We start from the raw sequence: 20,942 nt of genomic DNA, 5'->3' as shown, positions 1-20,942 counted from the left end.
CAGCACATTTAACCTTGTGTGGGTGCTGGGGAATCAAGCCCAGGCCGGCAAGCTTTGCAAGCAAGCACCTTCAATCCCGGAGCCTACACTCCAGTCCCCTGCTGAGGGATGTCTGAATGGTGCAAAAGGAAGATCCAAAGACAGGTGTTTAGCAGTGTGCTATTCTGTGAGGGGGTATTTTGGCTTCCTGGTTCTGTGATAACAAGGCAGCATAAACTACATGGCTTTGAACAAGAGACATGTGTTCTCACATTTCTGAAGGTAAGAACTGGAGTTGGAAGCTGGGTTGGTTCCTACTGAGGCACCAAAAGAGAGTTGGTTCCAACCCCGTCCTTCCGGTTGTTGGCAATTCCTTCCTGTGTAAATACATCATGTTTGTGTCTGCCTCTGTCTCTACAGGACCTTAGGGTGTGTCTCTGCCTCCTCTTTGTATGTTATTATTTTATTTTAAAATATTTTATTATTTATTTATTAGAGAGGGGACAGAGGGAGGAGAAAAGGAAGAGAGAGAGAGAGAGAGAGAGAGGGAGAGAGAATGGGTACACCAGGCCCTCTAACCAGTGCAAATGAACTCCAGACACATGTGCAACCATGTGCATCTGGCTCATGTGGGATCTGGGGAATCAAATCTGGGCCCTTAGGCTTCACAGGCAAGCGCTTAACCGCTAAGCCATCTCTCCAGCCATATATCTTATTTTTTAAAAAAATATTTTTAGGGGCTGGAGAGATGGCTTAGCGGTTAAGCGCTTGCCTGTGAAACTTACGAACCCTGATTTGAGGCTTGATTCCCAAGGACCCACGTTAGCCAGATGCACAAGGGGATGCATGTGTCTGGAGTTCGTTTGTAGTGGCTAGAGGCCCTGGCATGCCCATTCTCTGTCTCTGTCTTTCTATCTCTATCTGCCTCTCTCTCTCTCTCTCTCTCTCTCTGGTGTTCTCAAATAAATAAATAAACAAAAATTTAAAAATATTTTTATGTATTTGCAGGGAGAAAAAGAGTGAGAAAGAGAAAGGGAGGGAATGGGCATACCAGGGTCTCTTTGCCACATCAAATAAACTCCAGACATATGTGCCACTTTGTGTATCTAGCTTTCTATGGGTACCAGAGAAGCAAACTTGGACTGTCAGGCTTTGCAAACAAGTATCTTTAACAGCTGAACCATCTCTCTGGCCCTGTTTCTTCTCTCTATAATGACACTTGTCATTGGATGGGGGATTACCCGAATCCAAAATGACCTCATTCTGTCTGGATTACATCTGCAAAGGCTTTGTTTGCATATAAGGCCCCATTCACGTGTACTTGGGTTAGGATTCTAATATATCTCTGAGAAACACAACCTACAACAGGGTTCTTTGGAGTTGTGTGACTACAGGGCACAACTTTAGAGCAGGAAACTGGGGGAACAGGTACATGTGTGTAAATATGTAAGTTGGTCTGGCACTTTTTGGCAAGTTTACAAGACATTCTTTTAAAAATATTTTTAAGTTTTACTTATTATTATTATTTTTTTTTGTTTTGGTTTTTCAAGGTAGGGTCTCACTCTAGCCCAGGCTGACCTGGAACTCACTATGTAGTCTCAGGGTGGCCTCGAACTCATGGTGATCCTTCTACCTCTTCCTCCCGAGTGCTGGGATTAAAGGCATGTGCTACCATGCCCAGCAATTTACGTATTTATTTATTTATTTATTTGAGAGAGAGAAAAAGAGGCAGATAGAGAATGGATGTCTAGCCACTGCAAACAAACTCCAGACATATACCACTTTGTGCATCTGGCTTTACATGGGTACTGGGGAATGGAAATGGGTCCTTTGGTTTTGCTAGCAAGTGTCTTAATCGCTAAACCATCTCTCCAGCCCATTTACAAGATATTTTTGTAAGTGAAAATCTTGTTTATAATGCTGAACTGAGAACATTCCCTTCATATGTCTCCTGAAGGTGCTTCCTTACATTTAGTTTACAGCTGCATGTTTTTCTGTCTACTGGTTTTTTTTTTTTTTTCAAGGTAGGGTCTCACTCTAGCCCAGGCTGACTTGCAAGTCACCGTGGAGCCTCAGGGTGGTCTCAAATTTATGGCAATCCTCCTACCTCTGCCTCCCAAGGGCTGGGATTAAAGGCATGAGCCACCATGTCCAGTTTCACAACACTAAAATTTTTTTTTTTGCTAATTTTTATTTATTTATTTCAGAGCGACAGACAGAGAGAGAAAGAGGCAGATGGAGAGAGAAGGAGAGATTGGGTGTGCCAGGATCTTCAGCCACTGTAAGTGAACTCAAGATGTGTGTGTCCCCATGTACATCTGGCTAACGTGGGTCCTGGGGAATCGAGCCTCAAACTGGGGTCCTTAGGCTTCACAGGCAAGTGTTTAACCGCTAAGCCATCTCTCCAGCCCCGGCTTCACTATTTTTATACTGTTACAAGCTGTTTTGTTTTGGCTTTTGAGACAGGATCTCTTTATGTTAACCAGGCTATCCTAGAACTAGCCATATACCTCTTTTTTTTTCGTTTGGTTTTTCAAGGTAGGGTCTTGCTTTAGTCCAGGCTGATCTAGAATTCACACTGTGGTTTCAGGATGGCCTCCAACTCTTTGTAATTCTCCTACCTCTGCCTCCCAAATGCTGGGATTAAAAGCATGTGCCACCAATGCCTGGCTTCCTTCTTCTCCCTTTCCCCCGAGGTAGGGTTTTCACTCTCGCGCAGGCTGACCTGGAACTCATTATGTAGTCTCAGGACAGCCTCGAACTCATGGTGATCCTCCTACCTCTGCCTCCCGAGTGCCACCGCGCCTGGCCCTGGCTTCCTTCTTAATCTTTCCTACCTTCATCCGCTCAGCCACATTGAGTCCTTGTGTTTCTAGCCTTCATGCTAGCTGCACCCCACCCCAGCTCAACCTCAAGATCTTTGCTCTCCCCCCTAACTGACTGCCCTCAAGACATCTACATGGCCTATTTTACCACCTCGAGGCCATGACCCCAGTGTCTGCAGAAATCCTGGCCAAGTCCAAGCTTCCTTCTGTTTGTCTTTACTTGTGTTAGTTATCAGTTCCCTCCTATACATTTCCTATAGTTACCTCTCTGCCTCTTCTAGAAGATAGCCTCCAAGAGGGCAGAAGTAATTGTCAAGTTGGCTCACTGCCTAGAAGAGTGTTTGGTACATAGCACACTTTGGGAAAAAAACATTGTTGAATAAATGAAACAGGATTTAGAAACAGGCATTTTAGATGCTTATAAAACTTCCTCATGGCATACCTCAAATGAGTATCATTAACTATTGTCTGATTGTGAGTGTAAGCTATAAGTTGATGACTATAAACGGTGATATCAGTAATTAAGGCTTGGATTTGTGTTATTCTAAATATTTTGGCTTGTAGATTAGGCAAAGTTGGATAATAATGCAATTATTTTCATTCTCTTTTTAATTGTTGAAAAGGGTACCACTATATAGATCAGACTGTTTTCAAACTTGTAATCATCTTGCCTCTGTTTCCTGAGTCCTGGAATCATAGCTGTGTGCCACCATGGCTGATGGAGAAACTGTTTTCTTCCCAACACTTCCTAGAGCCAGCCTGGCTTATCTGTGAGACATCAAGTGCCTCCCATACACGGGTTTCTTGTGTCAGTTAATAGAGTAAAACTAATACTTATGAGATGCTTTGGCATTTATAAAAAACCTTTCCATTTATGGTGGATGCAAAGCAAAGTGGTGAAGAAAAAAATGGGCCCTAGAGTCAGCTTTATATGGATTTGCTTTTTTTTTTTTTTTTAATTTTCTTTTTATTTACTTATTTGAGAGCGACAGACACAGAGAAAGACAGGTAGAGGGAGAGAGAGAGAATGGGCGCGCCAGGGCTTCCAGCCTCTGCAAACAAACTCCAGACGCGTGTACCCCCTTGTGCATCTGGCTAACGTGGGACCTGGGGAACCGAGCCTCGAACCGGGGTCCTTAGGCTTCACAGGCAAGCGCTTAACCGCTACGCCATCTCTCCAGCCCTGCTTTTTTTTTTTTTTAACAACTTCCATGATTGTAAACAACATCCCATGGTAATGACCACCCCCCTCCCCAACTTTCCCCTTTGTGCTTTGGGTTTTTGAAACTAGATCTCATTCTGTAACCCAGGCAGTCCTTCTGCCTCAGTGTTCTGAGTGCTGGGAGCTACCATACCTGGCTTCATAGATTTGAATCACAATTTACTTCTCATGTGACCTTGGAGAACTCAATCTATTTTTCAGTTTTCATAAGAATAGTACTTAGCCATGGGGGTCAGTGTGAGAAGTGGTCGATATATGCAAAGCATATGTCCTAAACTTGGGAACTCATTCAAACAAACAACCTTCCTGTAGGTACAGCACATAATATTTTTTCCCATTTGGATGAGTCAGCTAAGAAGTGAGTGACTTGCCAGTGTTACCCAGTTGGTCAACAACAGAGGAAGGAATGGAGCCCAGACTGATTTCTTAACAGGCTGTCTTTATTTAGGACACACACACACACACACACACACACACATGCACACTCCTACACAATTACATCAAGAATAACTAATACTTTATATGCTGCACAGTAACCCTCTTTTCCCCAAAACCCCAGCTGGAGTTTGAAATTTTGCCAGTACTGTGGCTAAAAGACAAGACTTTGTGCTGGGAATGACAGTGATATTGTTACGCCTGACACCGAGCCTTCAGCTTCAGGGTGGGGCTACCCAACCTGCCTGTTTGTTCACATAAGGTTAATTCCACATTTACAACATGCTTTGAACATTTTTCCCCCTTGGGTTTCATACATTAAAACAACATAGTTCAATTCAAGTCATGCATTCGTTTCCGATCCAGTGCACCTGGAAGCATCTTGGCCATAACAGTGACTTTTTAAAAAATATTTTATTTATTTATTTATTTAACAGAGAGAGTGAATGGGCATGCCAGGGCTTTTAGCCACTGCAGACAAACTTCAGATGCACGTGCTACCTTGTGCATCTGGCTTTACATGAGTACAGGGGAATTGAACCTGGGTCTTTTGGCTTTGTAGGCAAACGCCTTAACTGCTAAGCCATCTCTCCAGCCCCTACAGTGACATTTAAAATGTTTTTAAATTTAAATTTATTTTTATTTGTATAAGAAAGAGAGGGCTGGAGAGATGGCTTCGAGGTCAAGTGCTTGCCTGTGAAGCCTAAGGACCCCCGTTCAAGGCTCAATTCCCCAGGACCCACGTTAGCCAGATGCACAAGGGGGCGCACGTGTCTGGAGTTTGTTTGCAGTGGCTGGAGGCCCTGGCATGCCCATTCTCTCTCTCTCTTTCTCTCACTCTGTTATTCTCAAATAAATAAATTAAAATAAACAAAAAAATTATTAAAAAAAAAAAGAGAGAATCGGCACAGCAGGACCTCCAGCCACTGCAAACTCCAGACACATATACCATCTTGTGTGCCTATTCTACCTTGTGTTCTTGTGACACTTTGTAGCTACATGTTTTAAGTGTCTGTAGACAACATGACAAGCTATTTCATGTAATTTAACTTTTTGTGCTGAATACATATTCTTTGAAAGCATTTTATAAATAATACAGTATTTGAGTGAGTCTTCAAATTTACTTGTTATACTATAATGTTGCTTTCTCCAACTTTATTATAAATGATCTAATGCCAGGTAAGTTTATTTTTATTAAGTAGAAACTTCGTATGGATGCATCATGTGTTAGCACCATCATGTTCCTCCTCCCTGCCCCCATTCCATAGGAGGCCCTCCTCAGTGGGATTGCTGGTATTCTCCCTAGGGTTGTGGGTTATGAGATGTAAGAGCATTAGTTAGTCATTTTAAGGGGGGTGGTTACTGGACATTCCCTTCTACCCTGTGGCTCTTACATTGTTTTCACCTCCTCTCCCACAATATTCCCTGAGACCTGATGGGTGTTGGTTTTTTTTTGGTTTTTCAAGGCAAGGTTTCACTCTAGTCCAGGCTGACCTGGAATTAACTACATAGTCTCAGGGTGGCCTCGAACTCATGGTGATCCTCCTACATCTGCCTCCTGATTAAAGGCGTGTGCCACCACGCCCGGCTCCTGATGGGTGTGTTTTAAGTCTCCTTTCGTGTTGAGCTCTCAGCAGGTTCTGGATTTCTGCCTTGGTACATCTGGAGTATCCTCAGTGTCTGTCTCCATCACCTTGGCACTGGTTGTCAGGCTTGCCATTGAAGCAGCGCTCTTGCTCATCTCACCAGTTCCTCTGTGGTTTCACCGGAGTCCTAATTCCAGGTAAATTTAAGAGGGATCCAAGAGACTTCCGGCCAAGATGGCGACTGCCTAGCTGCGCTGCAAATCCCAGGGAAAGAAAGATAGATGCAGATCCTAAGGAGAGAGCCACCCCATCATACCTCAAAGGGGCCCCAGCTGAAACTAAGGAAAATTGGCAAAACAAGCAAGGGTGCTGTTTTCCTGATGAACTAGATATCAGCACAAGGGGGAAGGAGACCAACACAGAGAAAAATCAACTCCTACCAAATCAGAGAGCCAGAGCCCCAGAGGCCCCCAACACGTCATCACTGAAGCAGACCAAAAATGAACCCAACATGGCTCAGGGAAATTTTGTGGAAGAGGGGGCAGAAAGAATGTCAGAGCCACATGTTGGGTCATGATATGCAGAGACATTTATCGTACCAATAACTGTGGGCTAACTCCACAATGCATGACCCACATACATCAACAAGGAGGGGCCAATGGGGAGGGGGTAGGCCATGGATGAGCCTAATAATGGTACCAAACTGCCTGTATTTGCTGAATAGAAAACTAATTAAAAAATAATAAAAAAGATGGATCCAAGAACAGGTACTTTTTTTAAAAAAAAAATTTTATTTATTTATTTATTTGAGAGCGACAGACACAGAGAGAAAGACAGAGGGAGAGAGAGAGAATGGGCGCGCCAGGGCTTCCAGCCTCTGCAAACGAACTCCAGATGCGTGCGCCCCCTTGTGCATCTGGCTAACGTGGGACCTGGGGAACCGAGCCTCGAACTGGGGTCCTTAGGCTTCACAGGCAAGCACTTAACCACTAAGCCATCTCTCCAGCCCGAGAACAGGTACTTTTTGAATGAAGCCAACCACCACTGGGAAGAAGCCTCTGAACGAGAGAGAATCCATAAATTCTGAAGATTATGCCTATCAAAGGCCAACTGTGGTAGTTTGAATAGATAGCCTCCAATATATTCAGTATTTTATTAGTTTGTAGTTTGGATCTGCAGCCACCTGGCTGGAGGAGGTAGGTCTTAGGGTCCAGCCCTCAGGTGTGGTGGTGGATTTCAGATTCCAATCTAAAGATATGCAGAGGGCCTGAGTTCCCCCTGGAGTTCCTGAAGTGGGAGCTGGCTTTTGGCTTGTGGCTTTTCTCTTTCTCTCTCTCTGCCTGGACCTGTGAAAGCAGATCAGCTTCTTCTGCCATTATGACACTTCCCTTGGATCTGTAAGCTTCAATAAAAATCCCTTCCCCCTAGCTGGGCGTGGTGGCGCACACCTTTAATCCCAGCTCTTGGGAGGCAGAGGTAGGAGGATCACCATGAGTTCAAGGCCACCCAGAGACTCCATAGTGAATCCCAGGTCAGCCTGGGCCAGAGTGAGACCCTGCCTGGAAAAACTGGAAAAAAAAAAAAAAATCCCTTTCCCCGTAACTGTGCCTGGCCTGGAAGTTCATTTCAGCGAACCTGAAGCTGTCTGCCACGCCAACCAATAAGGACTACAAGCACACTGCCCAGAAAAACCTCTGTAGCTTTCATTTGTGTTTCTGGAAGAATGTTCTTTCTAATCCAATTACAAAAGCCAAGCCATCTACAAGCAAAACATTTCCAATGGCCAGTAGTGCTTTGACAAAGAAAAGAATCATCCCAAAGAACAAGAGAAACACTCCAAATCCTATCAGTCCCATTCTAATTTTCTGGGTGTCTGTGATGGAGAGCATGGCTTGGTAGATGGGGTATCCCAGAACCTGGGGTGGGAAGCTGGGTCGGCACCTGCTTTGAACTTTTTTTTAAGCATTTTTTTTTTTTTTGGGTTTATTTATTTGAGAGCAACAGAAAGAGAAAGAAGCAAAGGGGGGGGGGGGAATTGGCCTCCAGCCACTGCAAACAAACTGCAGATGCATGTGCCACCTTCTGTATGTGACTTACATGGATACTGGGGAATCAAGCCTTGAACCGGAGTCCTTAGGCTTCACAGGCAAGTGCTTAACCGCTAAGCCATCTCTCCAGCCCCCGCTTTGAACTTTTTGAAGAAAGTTTCCATTAACACAGTAGGCATCCCCCTTGGATGGTGTTCCTATATGACTGTCATGACAGAATCTCTGACTCCAACTGTCTTATTACTGATTGTAAATAAATAAAATTTAATTAAATGTCTTCCTTCCTTCTCCTCTTTCTCCTCTTTCTTTTTTTGGTTTTAGAGGTAGGGTCTTACTCTGCCTTCCTAGTGCTGGGATTAAAGGCATGCACCACGAAGCCCAGCTTTCTTCTTTTTTTATCCTTCAAGGTTTTGTGTTTTTTTTTCAAGGTGGCATAGGAGGATCACCATGAGTTCAAGGCCACACTGAGACTACATAATGAATTCCAGGTCAGCTTGAGCTAGAGTGAGACCTTACCTGAAAAACAAAACAAAACAAAAAACAAGTTGTGTGATTTGTGTTTGTGTGTGTGCACATGTGTTTGCACGCTCTTTACTCATTAATTTAACTGATAAACTCAGCAGAGCACCTTTTCATATGCCTTCAACATAAGTTGGAGAACTTGTTTCTCTCGTGCATTGTAAATGAATATAAAATGGTTGTGGTGGGGACAAGGTGGGAACAGGCAGTATCTCCCCAAACTGTTATTTATACAACGAAGTAGCTTTTACTTTATATCCAAATTACTTTCCGTCTTTCTTTGGGTGTCTAGGTATGCGTGGCTCGAACTTACAGGGATCCTATAACTCTGCCTGTGCTGGGATGCTAGGGTTAGGGTTAGGGTTACAAATTTTTAAAAAGAGCTTATTATGCGAGAGAGAGAGAAAGAGACAGAGAGGGAGAGAGAAAGTGTGTTAGCTACAGCTAGAGATCAGTGATAGACAGATAGGTGGATATGGAAAGAGACACCGGTCGTGCCAGGGCCTTTAGCCACTGCAAATGAACTCCAGACACATGCGCCACCTTGTGCACCCGGCTTTTACATGGGTACTAGGGAATCGAACCTAGGTCCTTAGGCTTCGCAAGCAAGCGTGTTAACTGCTAAGCCATCTCTCCAGTCCCCTCTTACAAATTTTAGTGTGGCCATTCCAATGCAGTAGCCATCCCTTCTCATGCTCTTTCATTCCTACTCTCTGCTCCATCATCCCACGTTATTTTCCTTAACCTTCTCTGAAATTTTCTTACGTCATCACTCCTTTGTTGATTATCTGTGCTGAAGATGTAAGGTCCACGAGAGTTGGTACAACAGTGTTGGTAGTCGCAGCTGCATAAGCTCCTGACTGACACCTCGTGATCGAGTGACCTCAGAGGAACTGTCGGCTTCTCGCTCCCCCTTCCCCTTTAAATACGCTCCACGAGAAACCACTCGGATTCCAACTCAAGAGAGACCTGGGACGAAGGGCTTCAGGCTTCACCATTGGCTGGGGCTCTCGCCGTTGCTCTTGGCAACCACTGTTTTCCACCAGTCATTCCGTGCGAGGTCCATTCCCGCGTGGCCCCGCCTCGTCCCTATTGGCCCCGCCCCCTCCCGCGTGGCCCCCGCCCAACGATGACCCAGACCCGGCTCAGTAGTGAAAATGAGCGCTGGCCCTTTAAAAGCAAGCGCTCTTCTGGTCACGTGCTCCGCGGCCACCGGAAGGGGAAGTTCCGCTTGTGAGCGCTGCCTCGCTTGTCCGAATTCGGTGGCGCCACGTCCGCGGGTCTCCGCCTTGTGCACGGCGGCTCCGGTGGCTTCCGCCCGTGCACAGTCCACCGGCCCGCCGAGCGAGCGAGCGGGCGGAGGAGCGCGGGCGGGAGTTGGCAGGGGCAGGTGGGCGGCCGAGTGCAGCCAGGGCACCCGACGGGCGAAGATGTCGGACATCGGGGACTGGTTCAGGAGCATCCCGCCCATCACGCGCTACTGGTTCGCCGCCACCGTCGCGGTCCCTCTGGTCGGCAAGCTTGGTCTTATCAGCCCGGCCTACTTTTTCCTCTGGCCCGAAGCCTTCCTCTATCGTTTCCAGGTACTGGCTGGCGTCGGGCATTGGAGACTACAGGTTCCAGGCTTCCCCGCGGCGCAGGAGCGCGGCCGGCGGGGTTGCGGGCGCGCCAGGGCTGATGGGATTTGCAGTACGTTCGGCTTCAGCGGTTTAGGGTGGGAGCCCTGTGCTTCCCGGAGTTGGTCTGGCTTGTGGAGCGTGCATCTGGAGACCGTGGTTTGGTCTGCTGGGAAGGGACCGGCCTCATCTGCTTAAGTAGATGGTGCTTCCCGATTTCTGACCAGAGATCGTTGTCATTCCATTAAGCAGTTTGGGTCCACCTAGAGTGGTGCCTTCTTCTGTCCGCCCTCTGTCCCTCATCGTGGGTGGTGAGGTGTCAGCTTAATCGGTGGTGTCTACTTGGCCAACTACTGGCTGAGTTGCTTTGATGTTGGTTTTTCCTGTCTGCTCTATGGCAGTGGTTTAAGGTCAGAGGTGCAAAGAATGAGTTTCATTTACTGGCATTTCTCCAGGCTGTATCTGGCATGTAGTTATTGAATGTATGAGCGAATGAGTAAACTACTTAAGAAGTGGAAGGCGTTTTACATTTTTTTTCCCTGACGGATGAAGGAAAACAGTTTACAATACTTAAAGTTTAAGATGCTAATTTCCAGTAACATTATCTTTAGTCATCTTTAGTCTCTGGGTTCAAATGTAAATCACTGGCAGGTCAGATTCCAAGATTTGACATAGATTGCAACAAACTACTTGACTTTTTCTTTCCCCTTTTCAGTGTGTCATTTTCTAGTCTCCTTCCCCAGTTTCTCATTTTCCTGACTGAAAATGTTGGAATGTGCCCAGGAGTCACTTTACAGGACTCTTTTTGTAGACACTCTCACCCTAAGTGATCTCTTTCATCCTTGTGACTTTAAATACATGAACAAAGACTGTAATATACATATATCCCTGGTCCAGGCCTGTCTCCTGATTTCCAAATTTGTATATTCATCAGACTGGTGGAACTTGGTATGAAAGTAGGCATGTCAGTCAAACTTGACCATGGCCAAAACCAAATCTTTCCTTCTTTGTATTCGAAGTAAATAGCAACTCCATTGCTAGAAGGGGTGAGCATGAGAAATCAAAAGTAGAAAAAATAGGGTTGGGGAGACGGCTTAGTAGTTAAGGTGCTTGCCTGTGAAGCCTAAGCATCCATGTTTGACTTCCCATATCCACGTAAGCCAGATGCACAAGGTGGCACGTGTGTCTGGAGTTCATTTGAATGGCTAAAGGCCCTAGTGTGCCAATTCTTTCCCTCTCATTAAAAAAAAAAGTAGAAAAATAGGTTGGTACTGAATCATAGAAGGCTTTGTAGTTCACTTTAAGAGCTTTGAATTTTAATTTTTGGGGTGTGTGTGTATATGTATCTGATGTTCTTGCATCTATGTGTGGAGACTAGAGGTTGAGATTGAGTGTCTTTCCTTCTTTTCTTATTTGAGAGAGAGAGAATGGGCGCATCAGGGCCTCCAGCCACTGCACACGAACTTCAGATACATGCACTACCTTGTGTATCCGGCTTACGTGGGTCCTGGGGAATCGAGCCTGGGTCATTTGGCTTTGCAGGGAAGCGCCTTAACCACTAAGCCATCTCTCCAGCCCTCAAGTGTCCTTGATTGCTCTCTGCCGTATTAAGACAGGATCTTGCACTTGAACTCAGGGCTCACTACTTGGGCCAGTCTCACCAGCTAGCTTGCCCCAGGGACCCCCTGTCTCCACACTCAAGCACTGGGATTACAAGTGGACCACCACACTCACCCCAGTATTTACATAGGTGTTGTATTTGAACTTTTGGCAAGTGCTTTACTGATTGGGTGATCTCTCCAGCTTAAATTTTAATTTTTTGTGCATCGATGCTCAAACTCAGGGTCTTGTGCATGCTAAGCAGATAAATATTCTGCCATTGAACTTCATTTAAAAAATGTTTATTTTTGTGCAAACACAGAGAGAAGGAAGGAGAGAATGGGCATGTATGGCCTTTTGCCACTGCAAAAGAATTCTAGATGCATGTGCCACGTTGTACATTTGGTTTTATGTGGGTACTGGGAAATTGAACCTGGGTCATCAGGCATTGCAAGCAAGTTCCTTAACCACTGAACCATCTTCCAGCCCCACTGAATTTTGTGAAAGCACTGTGGAGCCTGGGAGGCTTTTGAACAAAGAACTGATAGGTTCCCTTGCCTTCTGTGTGGAATTGGACTTGCTTTGTGGGGAAGGGTTGGGTAATGGGATCAAATAGACACAAGTTAGGATGGTGGTTTGGACGAGGATGGCTGTGGATATAGATTGGCAGTTTGCATGGATAAGATTGCCAGTGGCTGAGTATGAACGGTCAGTGGGTGAAGGAAAGAAGACTCAAGGTACTACTGTGTTCACAGGAAAACAGAGTGGGTGGTGGGTGGTACGGGCCTTTACTGAGGTTGGGAATGTAATGAGGCCCAGGTTTGGTGGGAAGTATGATGAAGGGTTATGCTGTGGCCAGAGTTGTTAGGTGTTGAGAGATGTTTTTGGTATCCAAGTAGAGATCTGGTGGCAGTTGGATGGATATAAGGACCTGATTGTGGAGCACAGCCAGCCTCGTGTACTGCTTTCTGCTACTTGCCCTGGTAAGTACATACTGGCAAGTGCTTGTGCACCTTGTGCCTGGTGGCATGTTGGGTGATGTGTGTGCATGGGGAGCAGAGGCTGTAAACATTTTATGAAAGGTAATTTGGTCAAAACTGTCCTTTGACCCTTCTTGCAAAATCTGACTGCTCAGTTGTGTAGTCAGACTGGTAGAATAATTGACACAAAATGCCTTTCCAATAGGCTGCGGGTGTATAATGCTAAATAAGAGACATTAGTTATGTCACACCCTCCATGACTCCCCACTTTCTGGTATTGTGTCTGCCAGGCTTGTTATCTTGGGACTGGAAGCTGCTGCTGCTGGCAGGCCCCGGCCCGTGCTGACTGTTGTGTGTGGAGAGACCAATAGCTACGCCTTGTCTCTTCCTGTCACTTGGCCTCTGGCTCATTCTGGGTATATTTAGCTCTCAGACCCACCTGGAGGAACTCATTTGCAAGTGGCTCAGCCGCAGGACATCTGCATCTGCAGGGCTGGTGGCTGAAGACAAGAGAGGTGCTCTCACCGTGAGGAGCGGCCTCTGGAAGCTCCGCCTTATGGGCTTCAGGAAAAGTAGAATTGTGCATCACAGTTGGAAATGACAAAGGCGATTTTTCCTGTTTGCAACTTCTGTGTAATTTGATGGTTTAGAACTGTGAAGTTTAAAGTATTATTTCTCCATTTTGGCTAGGTCAAAACACAGTGAGTGTGCAAAGTTTCTCCCTATTCCTAGGCCTTCATACTAACTCTGTCACATAGTTCTCAACGACAGAATGTCTTTACATTGGACCCTGATCACTAGAGAGGTGGCAATTTCCCACTGCTCCAGTGTTTTCTGAGATTCTGTTTCCCATGGGTGCCCACACTATGACATTGCTTCCCCTCTCTATCTGATAAAATAACTTCATTTCTTTATATCTGTATTGTGCTTTTTCTATATGTTATCTCATTTGTGTTCCACAATCATTCTAAGTGTTTAACCCATTTCATTTTATAGACAACTGCAGTTAGAGTATTTCACTGAGTCAAAGATAGGTCCAAGTTGTTATTTTAACTCTTTTGCATCGTATTTACCCCACTCCCCAAAGTTAAGTGGCTAGCAAAGGAAGGTAATTTCTTCTAAATTACTTGTAGAAAAGTATCTTTCCTTTTCTTCTTTTCTTTTGGCTGTTCTAGCTCAGGCTGACCTGGAATTCACTGTTGTAGTCTCTGGCTAGCCTCAAACTCACAGCAATCCTCCTACCTCTGCTTCCTGAGTGCGCTGACATTAAAGGTGTATATCAACATGCCTGGCTATTTTTCCTTTTCTGTTAAAGTAACAAGACCATAGGATTTTAAATATTTGAGTCATTTATAGTGGGGAGACTTAAGATTTCAAGTAGTTGAGTCATAGTGTCATGGCCTGGCTCAGACCCTTACTGCTGTGTGCCCCGAGACAAGGTGCTTAGCTCACTGAGGCGCAGTGTCCTCACCTACAGTGGAAATGCTACAATGCCAGATTAGCAGTCAGTCAGAATCCATCGACTCTTTGGTGCTCTATCAGCTTAATACTTGCATGGAAGGGAAGGGGTAGAAGTTAGGTTAAATTGTTTTTATTATAAGTCCTAGCTTCAAAAATGCAAAAGCAAATGCCTTCAAATTGAGGAGGCATGTTATTCATTTCATCCCTATGTTAAGTAGAATACACAGACTGCTGTTTGTATAATGCCCAGGAAGTAGCTTGGGAAGCAAGCTACTCAAAAGTAGTTGCCTGTTTTTAGCAGTAATTGTTACATTTTTGGCTTTATTTCTCTCCATGGATAAATTTTCATTTTCATTAAAAAAAAATTTCTGTCATTTATTTGTTTATTTGCGAGAGAGAGACAGACAGACAGAGAATGGGCATGCCAGGGCCTCCAGCTGCTGTGAATGAACTCCAGACACATGCATCTGGTTTACATGGGTCCTGGGGAATCAAACTGAGGTTCTTTGGCTTTGTAGGCAAGTGCCTTAACTGCTAAGCCATCTCCCCAGCCCCAGTTTTTTTTTTTTTTTTTTTTTTTTTTAGACAAGGCCTCACGTAGCCTAGGATGACTTCAGAGGTGCTGTGTAGCTAACGTTGACCTTGAGTTCATCCTCCAGCTTCCACCTCCTGAGTGCTAGGATTATTGGCATATGTCACCATGCCTCATTCATGTGAGGCTAAGGATCGAACCCAGGACCTTGTGCAAGCTAGGAAAGCAAGCTGCCAATTGCTACATCTCCAGCCAATTAATTGTGTTTTTGTGTGGGGGGGTGTGGGTGTGTGTATAGGCCAGAGGACAAGCTTGGGTGTTAATCTTCAAAAACATCATCTGCCCTTTTCTGAGACAAAGTCTGCCGTTGGCCTGGAGCTTGACAATTAGGCTGGACTGGCTGGTCAGTGAGCCCGGGGCTCTGCTTGTCTCTGCCTCCCCGGCACTCTGGTCACTGGTGTCACCACCACCAGCATTGTCATGTGAGTTCTGAGGATCAAGCTCAGGTGCTCAGGCTTGTGAGGCAAGCGTTCTACCCACTGAGCTGTGTTCCCAGTCTGAATTTCAGTTAAATTAGAAATGTAACTACTGTTATATTTCTGTTTTTTAAAACTGCTTTTTTTTTTTTTTAAATCAGAGAGAGAGAGAGAGAATTGGCACACTGTACTTGAACTCCAGACACATGCATCTGGTTTACATGGGTCCTGGAGAATCAAACTGAGGTTCTTCAGCTTTGTAGGCAAGAGCCTTAACCACTAAGCCATCTCTCCAGCTCCCATTTCTGTTTTTAAATTCATATAAAAGAACCCCAACTTTCTGGGTATGGTAATACTCACCTAGAATCCCAACACTGGGCAGGTGGAGGCCAGACTGGGCCACATAGCAAGTTCCTTACCAGTCTTGGCTCTACAGTTAGACCCTATGTCAAGAAAAATGAAACAAAGATACCCTAACTCTTCATGGGAAGATGTGAGCTGTTAGCTTCTCTAAATTTGTTTCTAGGAATAAGAAATGGCACCAGCCACAGCTACCCCTGTGATTGCAGGCGCTTCTGTTTGCCAGGCTTTACTTACATGGCCACATTTAGCCTAGGGACGATAACCCTTGAGGGTTGAGTATTTGAGGAAGATGATTCATGTCTACCTGGACTATAGGCTGAATGTGGAAGTAGTGTCAAGGTTTGGGCTTAAACTCTAGTAGGTAGCTTTTTAGCCTAAACAGTTGAAAATCTTTTCTTAGCAGTTCTTTATGTGAGGCAGTTCTGCTCTGGTCTGTAGATAAGGTTGACGTTAAATCATGGCTCCCCCCACCCCACCCCGAAGGTAGGGTCTCACTCTAGCTCAGACTGACTTGGAATTCACTATGTATTCTCAGGGTGGCCTTGAACTCATGGTGATCCTCCTACCTCTGCCTCCTGAGTGCTGGGATTAAAGGTGTGTGCCACCACACCTGGCTTTTCATGGCTTTTTTTTTTTTAAACTTTTAAGAGTTCAGCTTGCAAGCAGGAAAGTATATGTCTGTCCATAGCTTGTTGAATTTTCAGAACCTCAGTACATTTATGTACTCAGCATCCTGTTTCAAAAATAGAACAGTATCAGCACCTTAAAACCTTCCTTACTCCTTCCTCCTGGTCACCATCCCTCCAAGGGTCACTATTACCTTGATTTTTTTTTTTTTAGAGAGAGAATTGGTGTGCCAGGGCCTCATCCACTGAAATTGAACTCCAGACGCAGTGGGACTGTGTGGCCTTGCACTTGCCTCACCTTTGTTCTGTCTGACTTACATGGGATTTGGAAAGAGATCAAACATTGGTCCTTAGCCTTCGCAGGCAAGCGCCTTAACTGCTAAGCCATCTCTCCAGTTGTATCTTGATTTTTAATTATCACAGATTTTTTTTTTGGCCAAGTATTATATTTCTGTACATGGAGTTATGCAATGTATAGCCTTGAATTTAGCCTCTTTTATCAACAGTGTGTGGTTGAGTCATCCACCACAGTTTTGCATGTGGTTATTGATTATTCATCCTTGTTCCACTGTTTGAATGTCCCACAATTTATTTACCTACCTTACTGTTAGTCTTTGGGGCAGTTTCCAGTTTGGACTATTACCTACAGTGCTACTGTGAAAAGTATAGCATGTGCTTCTTATTTATTTATTTATTTATTTATTTGAGAGAGAGGGGGAGAGAGAGGGGGGGGAGGGAGGGAGGGAGGGAGAGAGAGAGAGAGAGATCGCGTGAGCGAGCACATGCCAAGACCTCTAGCCACTGCAAATGAACTCCAGAAGCATGTGTACCCTGTGCATCTGGCTTACATGGGTACTGGGGTACTGAACCTGGCTCCTTAGGCTTTGCAGGGAAGTGCCTTAACTGCTCAGCCATCTATCTCTCCAGCCCAGTATATTCTTCTTGATGAACAGAGCTATGCTTTTCTCTTGAGTAGAGAGGAGTAGAATTGGTGGAGTAGTTTTGTTAAATGTCCTAAATCGATATTGAATGTCTGGAAGAATTGTTTTCTTGTCTATCTAGTATGTTTTTTAAAAAAGCGAGAAAGAGAATAAAGAAAGGCCACAGTTTGCTAATAACATCAGCCTTCAACACAAAGGTATTTTTGTTATCTTTCTTGTTTGATCCTTAGGCTTCACAGGCAGGCAGGTGCCTTAACTGCTAAGCCATCTTTGTAGCCCGGCAACCTATTCCTTAACAAGGTGTTGGACCATTCACTGAAGAATAATAGATTTTAAGGCTGGAGAGATGGCTCAGCAGTTAAGGTACTTGCCTTGTATCCATGTAAAGCCAGATGCACAAAATGGTGCATGCATCTGGAGTTCTTTTACAGTGGCTGGTGGCCCTGGTGTTCCTAATCTCTCTCTCCTTCTTTCTCTCTCTCTCTTTTTCTACTTGCAAGTAGATACATAAAATATTTTTAAAAATAGTATTTTTAAGATTTAGTTTATTTGCTATCTTTTTAAACTTTTTATTAACAGCTTCTATAAGTATAGACAATAAAACCATGATAATCCCTTCCCTCCACTCCCCTTCCCCCCTCTCAAATCCAGCCTCCATCAAATCTCTTCCCTCTTCCAATCAGTCTTTTATTTTGGTGTCATCATCTTTTCCTCCTCAAAAAAAAAAACAAAGGTCTTTTTGAAGGGCTTATATGTCAGAACTTGAGGCCTAATGTTAGGGATCAGCTTTTTATAGCTTGATGAGCCGGTACATGCCTGAAGTTCTAGTACCAGGGAGGCTGAGGCAGGAGGTTACCATGATGAATGGGCTATGTAGCAAGACCCCATCTCTCTCTCTCTCTCTTTCTCTCTCTCACAGACACACACACACACACACACACACACACACACACACACAAGATTGCTCCCCCCTCCCCCCACACAAAGCACAGCTTGGGATGTTGTGGAGTAAAGGGGCATGCTCCCCATTGAGTCAAAGGAGCAGTGAGTGGATCAGGACTGAGGGCAGGAGTGAGGCCCGCAGTCCTGGTCCACTCACTGCTCCTTTGACTTTCCTCGCTGCGTCTTTGTACTCCTGGGCCTGCAAGTCAAACCAGTTGTTTTTTGCCCTATTGACATGTCAGTCAGAGAACAAAAAGAGGCTTACATAGAGTTCAGAAATACCATACACTGTATCCTTCTGAAGAGACTCTTAGTGGTTTAAAATTATAATTTTAAAATAATATAAAGTCTCCTAGATCAATGAAAGCAAGTATAACTCAAGGGTAAGCTTAATAAACAGGGAGAGAAGTGAGGTATTTTGACAGACACTGATTTCTAAAGAACAGGTGCACACTGTGGCTAAAAATAGAGGTGTGTCATCAGCATTAGAGAAAATGTAGTCAGGAAAAAAAAAAAACAACAGAACTTTCATCTCTAAAAATCGGGCTTTGAGTAAATTACAGGGATATGGGAGTAGTTGAAACATGAATTTGTGGAAACCAGGTCACTGGGTGTTTTCTGAAAGAGTGTGATAATAACAGACATTCAGATGTACATTAAAAGAAGATAATACCTTTTTAATCTTTACTTTCTCAGTTCAGCCTTTTACAGGTCCTGTCAAGTAAGGAAGGCTGGAGTCCTAGGACAGATGTCACTGGGTAGACGAGGAAAGCCAGCCAGCTCAGAGGTCCAGACACATAGGGTCCCAAGGCTAGGGACTTGGTTCTGTTCTTTACTTTGAGTATTTCTTATAGGCAAGGCAGTTTGTGTTATTTATTGTTTATCTCAAACAAGAATGAATTTACTGGTTTTCTCTCAGTTCATTAAAGGATTATACAAATATAATGTATTGAAAATTTTTACTAATTGTAATGCTGACACCACTTATAAGAAGCATTGTCAAGGTAAGGGTTTGATTCAGCAATTTGAGAGTCAGGATTCTAGTTCCACCAGTTACTAGGTATTAACCTTTTATCCTGCTTTTTCCTCATCTATAAAACCCATTTCCTGTATCAGTGCTTGTAAATAATCTCAGTAGGACACCAGTTAATTCATTTTTTTCAGAAGCTATTAATCAAGTACTAGGGATTTTTTTTTTAATTTTTTTTTTTTTTTTCAAAGCAGGATCTCACTCTAGCCCAGGTTGATCAGGAACTCCCTGTGAAGCCCCAGGCTGGTAATCCTCCTACCTCAGCATCCTGAATGCTGGGACTAAAGGTGTGCACCACTGTACCTGGAAAGTATTAGGAATGTGTACAAAATCACTTTTCTGTTGTAGTTCTTGTTTTATTGAGGTAGGGTTTCACTCTATCTCAGGGTGAAACTGGATCTCACTCTCTAGTCACAGGCTGGCCTTGAACTCACAGTGATCCTCCTGCCTCTGCCTCCTGAGTGCTGGCATTAAAGGCGTGTGCTACCACGCCTGGCATAATATACAGCTCAGGTTAGAAGTGCTTGCCTAGTATGCCCCAGGCCCAGGGTTTAATCCATAGTAGCCCCCACACAAAACAAAAAAGTCTACCAAAACGAAGTATGTGTTGGTATGTTATTCCCTCTTATACTTGAAATGAGAATAAGAGGTGGTAATTTGTGAACATAAACTTAAATCCAGTCTTACCATATCATCATGTGCAGTGTTCTTATCATTAGAGTGTTGTTTTCTGATGGAGTTGTGAGTGAATTCAGCTGAATTTTAACCTGCTTTCTGTTACCGGTTTAATACAGAGCTCTTGGAGGGTCACCATGTGGTGTGTGTGGTGCATTTCCCCACAGAGAATGAAGCTCTGTGGGTTCATGTCCAGTGATGGGGGTGTGACTTGGCAGCTCTGTCTGGCAGGCCCATGACTGGAGTCCTCCTTTCCCCACACCCACATGTTTACTGGGCTTTTCAGTTGGTTCTTGGGAGCTTCATGCCAAGAGTACATTTTCCCTTTGTTCTGCCAATTCTTCCTTTTTTTTTTTTTTTTTTTTTTTTTTAGGTAGGGTCTCGCTCTAGCCCAGACTGACCTGGAAGTTACTATGATGTAGTCTCCGGGTGGCCTTGACCTCACAGCAGTCCTCCTACCCCTGCCTCTCGAGTGCTGGGATTGAAGGTGTACGCCCCCATGCTGGTTTGCTTGCTTCTTTTGACAGTCTTTTCCATTATTGATAGAAGCCATGTTATTATTAGTTACTTATTTAGGGTTTTTTTTTTTTTTTTTTTTTTTTTGAGGTAGAGGTTCACTCTAGTCCATGCTGACCTCGAACTCACTATGGAGTCTCAGGGTGGCCTTGAACTCGTGGTGATCCTCCTACTGTGCCTCCCAAGTGCTGGGATTAAAGGTGTGTACCACCACGCCCGGCTTAGTTTGATTTTTTGCGGCAGGGTCTCACTCTAGGCTGGCCTCAAACTCTTGGTGATCCTCTACTTCAGCTTCCTGAGTACTGGGATTAAAGGCGTGTGCCACCATGCCCGGGAAAGCCATGCCTTTCACACATGCTTGGCACATTGTAGGGTGCTGAAAGACACACGGCTTCCTAGCCTGAGCCATGCTGGTGTTTGTAAAAGTCCAAGAAACCATTGCTTCACTATTACCTAATACGGCTCTGGAGGTGCTAGTCAGGGAATTAGATAAGATACTAAAGTGTATTTACAGATAGAGTTGTATGCTTGTTAGGAAGGCCAAGAGGCTTATTTTTCAAATGTTATCTAC

The 20,942-nt window shown here is 44.5% G+C and overlaps 1 protein-coding gene across 2 annotated transcripts in view; it reads left to right on the top strand.

Moving 5' to 3' along the window:
• The first annotated feature begins 9,918 nt into the window (after positions 1–9,918).
• Derl1 (derlin 1) overlaps positions 9,919–20,942 on the top strand; it is a 29,849-nt gene continuing 18,825 nt past the window's right edge. Inside the window, exon 1 of one of the 2 annotated variants that reach the window (XM_004661360.3) lies at positions 9,919–10,197. In XM_004661360.3, the coding sequence (XP_004661417.1) occupies positions 10,045–10,197 (153 nt within the window). In that variant the 5' untranslated portion in view covers positions 9,919–10,044. Of the gene's footprint in view, positions 10,198–12,792; positions 12,813–20,942 lie in introns of those variants that run through there. The other variant, XM_045144253.1, reaches the window with a different exon arrangement.

This window comes from Jaculus jaculus, chromosome 2, assembly GCF_020740685.1.
Source record: "Jaculus jaculus isolate mJacJac1 chromosome 2, mJacJac1.mat.Y.cur, whole genome shotgun sequence".
Taxonomy (NCBI): Eukaryota; Metazoa; Chordata; class Mammalia; order Rodentia; family Dipodidae; genus Jaculus; species Jaculus jaculus.
This window is presented reverse-complemented; position numbering and strand designations above follow the sequence as displayed.